Here is a 12,594-nt window from a genome sequence, read left to right as displayed (position 1 = left end):
GGTGATCATTTGGATGCCCATTGTTTGAGAGAGGAACATGTTGTTTTCAGGGCTTTGGACAGGGCAACTGCTGAATTTGTTCGTTGGGCCCTGCGACGGTTGGTGGCCCAGCATTTTTGAACGATGTCATGGCATTATGTGGTGTGAGACCATGAAGACTCGAATCTAGAGTGGCGCGGTTTGGGTAAACCTATTTGAATGCATAGGATTAGGGGGACGTGATCGGATGTGATACGTGGAAGTGAGGACAAGGTTGCGTTTGGGAAGCAATTATTCCAAGGCAGATTAAAGAAAGCCTAGTCTAATCCTTCTAAGGTTGGCGGCGCAGAGCGTTTGTTGGACCAAGTGAAGCGTCTGTCAAGCAGTGGAAGTTCGAGTAGGGCTAGCTCATTGATCATGTTGTTAAAAGCATCTGCTTCTCGTTGGTGGAAGTTTTGGTTAGAAAACCGGACAAAGTTGAAGTCTCCTACTATTAACCAAGGCGTGTGATTACCTTGTTTCATCAGTTTGAGCTCATCGAGAAAGTCTTGTTTCAGGTTACGGCTTGCGGGAGCATATACGTTAGTGATGATGAAGGGTTGTGGTGCGCGAGGGACGTGAGTTTGATTGATGTGGCAAAGTTATGGTGTGTGTGAGAGAGCACTGAGAAGTAATTTGAATTAAACTGTTCCACCAGCCGAGCCATCGGCTGGTAAAAACATTTTTGGTCGAGAGAGCGAGGTAGGAAGGATCGGAATTTTTATTCAGTAATTTCATTTAGTTTTGATTCCTGCAAAAGGGCGCAGTGGGGGCTAATGCTGATAAGCTCGGAGAGGATATTAGCGCATTTTGACACATCACCAAGTACTCTTACATTCCACAAGCAGATAGATAGGGTGGTGTTACTCATACAGATAGAAATATACCATGCACTTAGACGAGAATAAGCTACTGATATGAAACGAGAACAAGCAATAGACTAAGGGGTAGATGAAGCAGATGCAAGGTTTGCTCCAGGCACACATGCGAGGGAATAAGTAGACCCGATCAGTCGAGCCGTGGTAGGGACGGCAAGCCGCCGATAGGACGCCACATGGGTCTATATATTTGTAAGTGCCCTGTAGGACATCTATATCCAAAACCTCTAGCACCCCGAACTTCCAAGACGGTATTGTATTCTCTCAGTTTAAAAGCTTTTTCCGAAGTCCAGTATAAGATTGGCAATTTCCTAGTTGGACTGCCATTGATGAAGATACTCAAATGCCAAGGCAATATTGAATTGATCTTGATTACCAAAACAAATACTGATTTATATGAATCAACCTAAGAATTACTTAATGTTGGTGACACCGTCGTGGCCTTTGTAGTATGAGTATTTTGTTTGGCGTCCTGGTACAAGATTCCTATTGGCGATACATCCATGCTCAACATGTTGCCCTTGAATACATGTATGGTATTATTTTGGGCAAATTTTAACATGGTCCCTCTTACCTCCTTTTTTTACATGTGAGGTAAGAAGGTAAGAGTCAATCAAGCCATTCATTGATGAGATCAACGGCTAAGATCTATTTTATACTCTTACCTCTTATGTGAAAAGAGGAGGTAAGAGGGACCATGTTAAAACTGCTCATTATTTTGTGATTTTTTGGACCAGAAGCCTGAACAAGATAGGCTACGGCATCAACAGTGGTGTCACTGGCGCTAGGGGAGTCATATCCAATTTAAGCCTCTCCGATCGCAGTGCATACATGGTGTCGATGATTGACGGCCTGCTGATCGGGTCCTGGTGCACGCATAAGAGGCCAACGAGTAGCGCACGCTTCATCTGCTGTCGGCCGGCACTAGACTCACCACCTAACAGCCTGCCATCTACGGCCTCTAGGAGCGCATGCCTATGGTACAAACTCCTTACCCATGATGGCAATGGAGGCCTATTGTTGAGACGCACCGTCGGATCCCTTCCAGAGACCATCTCTAGTAGGATAATGCCAAAACTGTACATGTCTGACTGCCTATTCCGCTGGCTCGTGTTGACAAACACAGGGTCTATATATCCGTAAGTGCCCTGCACAACGTCTGTGGTTTGTGCCCCGGTTTCTTGGTCAACAGACCTTGCCAATCCGAAGTCGCCTAACTTGGCACCATACGAAGGGTCAAGCAGCACGTTGCTTGATTTGATATCACCATGTACGACACATTGCTTGTGTTGCTCACAATCTACATGGAGGTATTGCAGTGCAGATCCTAGGTCCAGGATGATCTCGTACCTGTTTGTCAAAGCATGCATGTTACGATTATGTATCAAAGAAAAAACTAAGTTGCAGTGATGTAGATGATTTGGAGGTGGTATTACAATACATACCTCTTGGACCATGGCAACCAACTGTTGCCTCCGTGTAGGTGTTGATCAAGGCTACCTTGTGGCAACAACTCATACACAAGGAATAGACGTGTGTACTTGTCGTCCCGCCACCAGCAAACGAACTCAATCAGGTTCCTCGGGCAATCGTAGCACCATCCTATCAATTCGACAAGGTTCCGGTGCCTCAGGCGACTAGCAATCCCGAGTTCATCCTCGAACGCCTTCCTCCCCTCGTGGGATGTTGCCGGTTTGAATATTTTTATCGCCACTGCTCTTGATGGATTTGTCAGCTGGCCCCGATAAACAGAGGCAGAACCTCCTTCCCCGAGCTTGTTTTCCTTTGCAAATTTGTTGGCCGCACGTGCTAGCTTAGGACAATCAAAATGCCCAAGACCCCTGGCGAGAGCTGTGTAATGCTTCCTTCTCGTGCATAACTGCCATCGGTGGACGCGAACAAAGATGCACACAATTGCAATAACTCCAATAAGTGGAACAATTATTACCTCTACTAGCAGTTTGCACGTCATCTTTGGCGGTAGAACCTTGGAGCTTTGCGTGTGCGGAGCCAAGGTGGAGTGAAACGACCAGGATATGATTTTGTGTATCTCGACCCCCTGGCCGGTAGCAGCTGAGAAGCCGATAGCCACTTTGTTAGGCAAGTGATCCCTCAGGTCAACACTGGTGTTGACATGGTAGGTGGCGTCGCCGATCTGGAGAACGGCTGCTAGGATCTTGGTGTCGTTACCGTAGCTGATGTGGCAACCCATTGGGAGGCCCGACGTGAGGTTTCTGCCAGGCGATGTCGCGTTGGTGTACGCCCGGGATTGGATGGAGTTGACGTCGATGCCCATGTGGCTGCCGCTATGGTCGACCTCAGGGTTCATGTGGGTGTCAAACTCGACCGCTACGGAACGGTTGGCGCCGGTCGCGACCCTGCCGACGTCTTTCGGGTAGAGGCCAAGGTTGCGACCGTTGTCGAGGGGATCGGGGATGCTCGTTGGAGGATAGTGGCCCAGGAAGAAAGCCAGGCCATCGCCAGTGGAGTTGCTGCCGTTTACAGCCTCGATTCGGAAGGTGAAGAAGGTGTTGAATCCGGCGAGCTTGCCGGTGGCGGCGTCCCACAGAGTCACAGAGTGCTCGTGCAACACCCGGCCTAGGCTGTTGCTTGGACTCCCGCCGGCTTTTGTCAGATGGATCATCCGAGAGCCGTTGTCGAAGCGTGCGTGGCGCTGGAAGCGAAGGTGCTTGGTGGCCTCATAGCCACCGGGGCCGGAGAAGTTGGCGCTGAAAGAAAACGAGGTAGCACGAGGCCATATCGAGCAGCAGAGGAGGAGCATGAGGATCTGTATTCGGTGGGAGAATCGCATGGCAGCCATTTGCTTTGGAAGGAAGCTCGTGCACAAGCACATCCTAGCTATATATTGGCTCGTGATCTGGATGAATATTTGGAGATGCAAACGAACAGCCAGCTGCCTGAGGCATCGGGCTCGGGCCTCGACGTCATGCCGCACGCAAATCCTGTGTACATGTCGCCTCTGGTAATGTCCGTTAAGCAGAAAGATATAAGCCAAACGACAAGGCCTCACCACCTTTCTGCGCTCTCTCCTAGGTGAGAAAAGAAGTACTGCTACTATAGGATGTACTTGGGAATGGCCATCTCAGACCATCTTTTTTGGCTGGTTTCCCTTCCTGCCTCCTACATGATCGATGTTGATATATCAACTCCAAGTTCGTTCGTCTCGGGAATGAAGTGTCATGAGCTCAGCTCACGTTTCATGATTTGTCGTTGCACAATAAGCATTTCCGGATCCACCGTCGCATACATCTTCGTCGCATGAGCCTGGCCTTTGTTATGTTGTTGAGATCAACCATTATTCTTGGCAACAAGCCGAAAAGGGGTAATTCAAACTTCATGATGAAAATTGGGGACAGGGCGCGTGCTGATGGGCCGGTACATTTTCATTATACTGTACAAGCCTGTAGCGAGCCGATTTTTTGGTGCTTTACAGTTTCTAGCAGTTGCTTTTCATTACCATAGGTTTTTCTCATTCGGTTATTCTAAAAAAGGAAAACATTGTTTTGGGGCATTAAAAGATGTAAACATTTTTTGAATATTTCAAAGATTTTGAAAATACGTGAACATTTTCAAGATGCAACATTTTAGAACACGATTTTTTTCAAATTTCTTAATACTTTGTGAAAACATGAACATTATTTCTAAATTTTTATTTTTAAATTTGTTATCTTGAATATATCGCCGCTCGCTACGGCGAACAAGCGCGGTTTCGCACAGGCGGGTGTCCAACTGGGCCGGCCCATGAATATATCGAACGACAATGCGCTGTAACGAAAAAAGAAATACCACGGTCGCAGGAATTCGAAGCCAGGACCTCACACTATACCTCACGTGGTACAACAAATTGAGCTAGCAGTCGATACCAATTCTACAGCAGCGCGGAGCTTAAAGAACCAATCCCGCAGAGCAGATCCAAATTATATCTTGAATTTCAAAAGCATTTTTTATTGAAAAAACTAAGGGATCTATGACACACAAGCAAATTACTGATTTGCAAAAAAAACTGAAATATTTGCAAAAATGTGGAACTTTTTTTGAAATGGGAACAATTTTTTAAATTCCAAGACAGAATTTGAAAATGCAAACATATTTTCAAAAATGTGCAAACAAGAACATTTTTTCAAAATTTGAAACTGAACAATTTCGAAACTCCTGAAAAAATGAAAACATGCACATTTTTTAAATTTGTGAATAATTTTTTAAAATGGGAAAATGTTTTGAACCACCCGAACATTTTTTGAAATTTGTGAACAAAAATTTAAAAATGCAAAATTTTGAAACTCGGGAAAAAATGAAAACATTGACATTTTTTAAAACAGGAACATGTTTTGAACCGCCCGAACATTTTTAAAAATTTGTGAACAAAATTTTGAAACTGAAGAATTTCGAAACTCAAAAATGAGGACGTGCACATTTTTTGGAAATTTTCTCAAAAAAGGGAACATTTTTTAAAATTCCTGAGCATTTTTTAATTCGTAAACAGATTTGAAATACACAAAAACGTTTTGAATTTGAAAGAAAATTTTGAAACATGAATATGTTTAGAATTTTTGACCAAATTTTGAAAGCAGGAACATATTTCTTAATCCAAACTTTTTTAGTTTGTGAGCCAAATTTAAAAAGACAAACACTTTTTTAAATAAGTGAACAATTTTTGGAATTCTAATTTTTTCAGAAATTTCTGGTAAAAAATTTGAAAACAGAAACATTTTCTGAAAAAAGTAACAAAATCTGAAATTTTACTTTTTAGAAAAAATTCTGAAAACATTTGTTGAAAAAATAAAAAAAGGAAAAAGAAAAAGAGCAAGAAGAAAGAAAAAAGACAGAAAAAAGAAAGAACAAAAAAAGAAATAGGAAAAAATGAAAAATGAAAATAAATATAAAAAGAAAAACTGTTTCAGGAACACTCTAGAAGGTTTCCAAAATCGGAAAAATAAAACCACCTTGGAATAGTCATAGAAGGTTCCCAAAACAGCTTGAACATTTTTTTATCATTTTTTAAATGCTTGAATAACATTTTTTTAAGTACATTATCAACTTTTTCCATAATAACCTTGCGGGGAAATATTTGGAAAAATGTTAAACAAGCATTTAAAAAATGTCCAACTTTAGATTTCCCTCCCATCAAACAGTTGCATATGTTGATACAGATCTTCTGTACCATCAACTATAAATTTCTTACTCTACAATAATCCGAGTAAACTCGTTTCATCATTAGGTCTTGGGCCTATAGATGTGAAGATTTATTTAATAGGCGGTCCTAGAGTTTTATTGCCGCGAGTTGATACATATGTCCAAACTCGGTCATGGTTGCATAGAACCTGTAAAATAACCCAGTGAATAAAATAAACAAAAGACCAAATGTGTTTAGCTCCTCAGCAATGGTGCCAGAAAAAAGCATGATGTCTCAAGTCTGCATGGTTGAGTTGTAGGCTTTTTGAAGTAATAGTATTGCTCACAAAGAGAGCTAGGAAACGGTCTTTGCTCCTTATAGAGGTTTATCCGGATGGGCCTATAAGTTAATTGTAATTCAAAACAAAAGTGATTCGTAAGTGAAAATTTTGCATGAGTGTTTGTGACGGGAACTAAAGTGCGTAAGAATGAAAGTAAAGAACAAGAGAGTAATGAAACCAATGAAACCTACAGTATGGCTAAGGCATTCTCAGAGAGTCCGGGATCACCTCTAGTGTGTATGCTACTTATTTATGCCATTGTACAATTCTGGGTTCAGATATAATCAACTTTATATGTTTTTATGTGTGGGTGAAGCCAGTACAGCTACGCACACACTACCATAACTCCGTATCACACCCTCCACCACTATTCCTCCCTAGCTGGATAGAGGCAACAATGATTAAGGTTCTCGCCGTGAACATGGCTAAGGCGGTCTCCATTACTCTCTTATCTAAGTTCCACTAAAGAGAGAGGTAGCTTCTATCACTGCAATACCTCTGCTTCCCTGCTTCCCTTGGATAGTAAAATAGCACTACTTTCCAATTTAGTCTAAGGACTTCATATACTCCCTTCATTCCTAAATACAAGTCCTTTTAGAGATTTCAATATGTACTACATACGGATGTATACAGACATAGTTTAGAGTGTAGATTCGCTCATTTTGCTCCGTATGAAATCTATATTGAAATATCTAAAAAAGACTTATATTTAGGAACGGAGGGAGTATTTATGTAAACTTCCATCATTATATTGTGAACAAATATTGAAAATCTATCATTAAATTGTAAGCATAGAGACGGCGCTGCAACGAGCACTGTCATGGTCTAGTAAAGTTAAATGGCAAGCACTATATCCATCAAGTTCCAATGCTCTTTCTGATAAATGCTCCAAACAATATTCCTTATGTATAATCATGAAACCCCTCTAATGCAAATCTATCCAAAAAAATAATAAATGCAAAAAATCTTCTATTTACTAATTGGAGGCACCTTTCAAGTATTCTCATTAATCCACATCATCAAAATTAATTACACCGTTGGATTATAAAATTTACCTCCAGGATAAAAGAAAAAGTTACGTAACATAGATTGTTCCGTACGTCCAAAAAAGGCATCTGACACGTCCAAGGTAGTTACTAATTGGAGGCACCTTTCAAGTATTCTCATTAATCCACATCATCAAAATTAATTACACCGTTGGATTATAAAATTTACGTCCAGGATAAAAGAAAAACTTACGTAACATAGATTGTTTCGTACGTCCAAAAAAAGGCATCTGACACGTCCAAGGTAGTTACTAATTGGAGGCACCTTTCAAGTATTCTTATTAATCCACATCATCAAAATTAATTACACCGTTGGATTATAAAATTTACGTTCAGGATAAAAAAACTTACGTAACATAGATTGTTTCGTACGTCCAAAAAAAGGCATCTAACACGTCCAAGGTAGTTGTATACAAAAAAAAAACTGTGATCTGTTGTCTCCAGAAAGAAAAATTAAAAAGGCTAACAAAAAGGGAAATAAATCAACGTGGAAAACTGTATCTCACGAAACGTGGGGATGTTGGAATCTCACGTAATTATTCACAAATACAATCCCATAACTTACCCCTGAGATATCTCCACGAACTACTCCCTTGGTGACTCGACAACCAAAATCCCCATGCCCAGCCTCCGATTGCCTTTTTGTCCAGCGAACATGCCCCGGCTACCCGGACCAGGGAGTTCTCTACGTGGGTGATTTCCTATCGGCCTAGGCTGATGAGGCTCACATGATGGAGACTGAGAAGATGGGGCTGCGCTGGAGGCTGGAGGGAGAGTACCAACGGCCCTTCCGTCGTGGAACCAAGGCGTACCGCATGCATCCTGCTGAAGTCTGGTGAGAGAGAGGTTGTCAAGATGGTGAAGAAGTAGGGAACGTGAGCACCAGGTTGCTACAGATAGATCAGGGACCATGTGCAGAGGTGCACTATGATGAGGGATTATATTTGTGTGCAGGAAGATGGTCATCATTGGGAATCAAGATGGCAGGGAGATCGCTGAGGGAGAGGTTTAGTTCCAAGACAAGCTTGACAATGTCGTTGAGGGGAACACCTACCTACAACATGGCCCTACCCAGCAGGTATACGTACTGGAACCAAAAACACTAATTTAGTAGCTACGTGAAACAAATATACAACATGCAGCTACCAGTTTAATTAGTTTGTGTTCGACTCTGATTTTCTGCTTCTCGGTAGACGCAATAAAATTATGAATGCATTTGATATGATGCATCTAACTCGGATTTGTAATCTCAAGGATGATACGGTGTGGTGTGGATCAAGTTGTTTAATTTGCTTTCCTTTTACTAATTTCCTCTTGCAGGTGATTATTCACATGTGGTCTGCTAACTAATAAAGAATATTTGTGGATCTATGGAGTTCTTGCTATTCCATAAAATAGAATAAAAAGGAATATATATATATATATACCAGTAAATATCGACGAAAACATCTGTTGTGTTGTATTTTCAACACACAGATTCTGTTGTTTCTTTCAATTTCAAAGAATGTGTCTACCTGAAAATAGTGTTCGGCTTATGTGTGCGACATGCACGCCAGCAGCAGAACTCCACAATAACTAACAAACTTATGCTGAGTTACAAGTTCAACCTTATTCGATTGGCAAAAAAAATTAGTTCTACATACTCACATTTAGGACCACAAAGTTGTAGGTAACGTCTCCCTTTTTTTTGCGGGTACCCCTTTTTGCATGGATAAGGTAACACTACTCTGTCAATAAAATGGAAGTTAATATAGACCTTTCAATTGACAAATTCTTTAGGATACCTCTGAAGTTGGGACTTATATACACTAATTCTCCAATAATTCCGTAGTTACATGGTTTGCTTAATTTTTGAACTCCCAATACTTTATTAAGTAGTTGATGAAAATATGGGCTGTCATTTATATTAAAAGATGGGTTAATCTTATGGTATTTTTGTGGTGGACTAGCATTACCTCTCCCCTATTCATCCCATATTGCCACTGGCTGCATACTGCTATAAGGTATTTTACATTTGAACTGATCAGTTTTAATATATTTGCACAAGAATGACCAGTACTAGAAAATCATTCTGCCCACTTGCTTATATGGGTGTGATTGTTATTGCAACTATCTTCTAATGTCACACATAATTTCATCTATTAGATGCATCTGAAACCAAACGATCCTCAACTTTCAGTTGTATCAATCTCATGATAATTTTTTGTTTCTGATTTATATTTTCTTATCTACAGCCGTTGGATAAGCTACTTTAAGAGTCCTAGGCTGTTGTCCCACATGTATCTCTTTAAGCCAAAAAAACTCGGCTGTTGTTCCACGTCCAACTCTTTTAGCAAATAAAGTAAAAAAATTCCTTGCATTGCAGACTTCTTCCTCCGTCAATCCTGTCCGCCGAGCAACAGAACCCTAGTGCTCCTCTTCCTCCTCCTCAGCATATTTGCATCATCCATGCCATCCTAAACTTCTAAGCTCCATTAACGCTGGATTATGTGAAGAAAATCCATGACCCTCTCTCTTTCCCCACAAAAAAACAAGATCCATCCAGCTTCTCCTAGATCACTTCCTCTCAAACCTTTGAATCTTGAAAGCTTCAAGTTCGTGCAGCACCTCCATGCATGGTTCATCCAAGCAGCAGCAGCAAGATGAGCTTAACCTCACCGTCTTAAGGATGTGTTCTTGAGATAGTTCGCAAGATGTTCTCCTTTTTACTAATATTTTTTTAGTTACATGTATAAAACTGATTGATAGAATCTCGGCGTTTGAAAGAAGAAATCATTTTGTTTTGAGCAGGCCAAGTTAGTATTTGTAGGACTATATGAATCAATTGGTCATGGAATTTTGCCTTTCACTATGCCAGCGGCAAGGCTCTAGCGTCCACTACATCAACCCCATCAACATTATTGCATGCATATACGTGCAATGTTAACCATGAGTTTAGATGCTTCTACATGAGCAAATGAGTTCACGCTGTTATTTTGGTGAGTAATTTTGTACTAAATTGTTTTGGTGTTTTTCCTGATAGATTACAAATCAAAATGCATCCGAGAAGAAAAAAGAAAGCCAACTTAGTAAAAAAATGAGTAGGTGTACACTTTATTCTATTTCTTGCCTTTATATGAGAATTATTATAATTGTATATACCTACTTTGTTAACAAAGTGATCCTTCCTTGCAAATATATATTAGCCTGATGGTATATATTCTTCATTTACGAATTGGAATGTAAAACTAAAGAAATAAGCAATGGAGCATTAAAACTCTGCGTATTAATCAATGGTTTGATTCAAATTCAGATAATGGTCACTATTTCAAATCTATTGAGATCTATTGTTCGTCTTCCAAGTTTGATAAAAAAAATCTTTGGTGCTGATATAAACGTCACTGTCTTTTCTATTTGAAACAAAGAATCATGTGATACTGATGAGGGAAAAATATTGAAATATATGACACCTTTTGTAATATTTTGATTTCAAATGTTTGTTTCCGCACTATATATTCGGACAACACCATAATGTTGAAACTATGTATAAATGCCTAGCTCGTGCAGATGCACGGGATGATGACTAGTATATTTAATTGCCATAGAAAATAACAAGCTTGTACTGATGCGTGGGTTGATGATTACTTGTATTACAAATAATATGTGACAAAGGATCCCCTTGACATAGCCCTTTCCTAGATTGAAAAATTGTTCGGCATCGTCATTTACTTCAATGGAAACACTACCTTTCTAAACAAAGTTATCAAGCCAGCTCTCTCCAAATCAAAGAGAAATCCTTCATCTACCATTCTTGTTGTAGAACTGACCAACACACCTTATCGTTGGCTTTCTCAAAATCGAACTTGAAAAATAATTCCATCCAACTTCTTATTACATAATTTGGGTGGTTTCATGCAGACAAAAAAACCCTCCATAATAAACTAGCCTCGCAAAAAAGCCGTTTGTGTTGGCTATATGATATTTAAGAGCCGGGTCAATAAACCAGTCAGAACTCCATGTAGAGTACATACAAAGCAGAATTTAGGAATAGACATGAATCAGTTGTTCGTGCCATAGAATCATCTAAATGCATGACATTCCACTAATAGAATAACATAATTACAATAGAATAAATGATGAAACATGTTCATAAATAGAATATAAGGTTTATATATCAATCATTTGATTTTTTGTGAAGATCCGCTAAAAAATACGAGGTGCTCCTTCTTTGATGTCTAACTATTAGCGGATTCATTCATGAATAATGATTTTTATTCTAGGTGTAACTAAGTTTTTTTTCAATTTTACAGAAACAATATGCTGATTGATTAATGTGACTATACTATATGGTTTGATATGGGGGCTGGTGGATAGAGAGGAGGCTCAATTTATGTATACAAGCAATGTATGTTTATGTTTATAGTTAAGTTGGTCAACTAAACTATGACATGGATTTGTGGAACATGGCTCCACGGGAACCCTTTATGAATAGTAAATTCTTAAGAGAAAATACTACAAAATTAATATTAAAAAACTGAACTTTTTGGAACATACATGGTCGACTGGTATAATCGTGTATCAAGTTTCACGAAGAAATGACATCAATACAATTTCAGACAAAATCAAAGCAAAGCACTATTTGAAGGGATACTAAGATTCCCAGGTGGCATTCTTTCATTGAAACATACATAATCGACTGGTCTACTCACATATGAAGTTTCTGAACTACCACATACCCCGGGTGACATTCCTTCACGAAACTTCGTGCGTGAGTAAAATGATCGACAAGTTTGATACCCCAAAATTTCATATTCTTTTTGTTTTTAGTATTTTTTGAATTTACTATCCACATGGGAGTACGTGAAAATATGTTCACCTTTGTATTTTTGTTACTAGATATTGTAATTTATAGTTTCATACAAGCATACAGTATGGGAAAAAATGGTTAAAATATTTATTAAAAACCATATAAAACATAAAAAAACGCATTTGTACTAGCATCCAGGAAATCTAGCCACTTTTCAATTGTGCGGGTCATCAGTTGATTCATACATCCGACTTTGTAGCACACGATTCTTATTCCCAATACATCCCGACTGAATATGTATCCATTGAATATATTTATGGTATCAACTAAAAAAGAATACATGTATCTGGTATTACTTTGTTGATTTTTTGCTAAATCCTGAACTACAAAGG

General features: G+C 39.6%; 1 protein-coding gene across 1 annotated transcript; it reads right to left on the bottom strand.

The window, feature by feature from the left end:
- Window positions 1-1,651: 1,651 nt before the first annotated feature.
- LOC125547244 (L-type lectin-domain containing receptor kinase IX.1-like) lies at window positions 1,652-3,717 on the bottom strand. Its single transcript, XM_048711199.1, has 2 exons — window positions 2,342-3,717; window positions 1,652-2,246 (listed from the first exon to the last, which is right to left on the bottom strand). The coding sequence occupies exons 1-2, from the start codon at window positions 3,715-3,717 to the stop codon at window positions 1,652-1,654; spliced, it is 1,971 nt and encodes a 656-aa protein (XP_048567156.1).
- Window positions 3,718-12,594: the final 8,877 nt, after the last annotated feature.

The sequence above is a fragment of the Triticum urartu genome, chromosome 3 (genome assembly GCF_003073215.2).
Source record: "Triticum urartu cultivar G1812 chromosome 3, Tu2.1, whole genome shotgun sequence".
Lineage (NCBI taxonomy): Eukaryota > Viridiplantae > Streptophyta > Magnoliopsida > Poales > Poaceae > Triticum > Triticum urartu.
The sequence above is the reverse complement of the archived record's forward strand: the minus strand, read 5'-3'. Positions and strand labels throughout refer to the sequence as shown.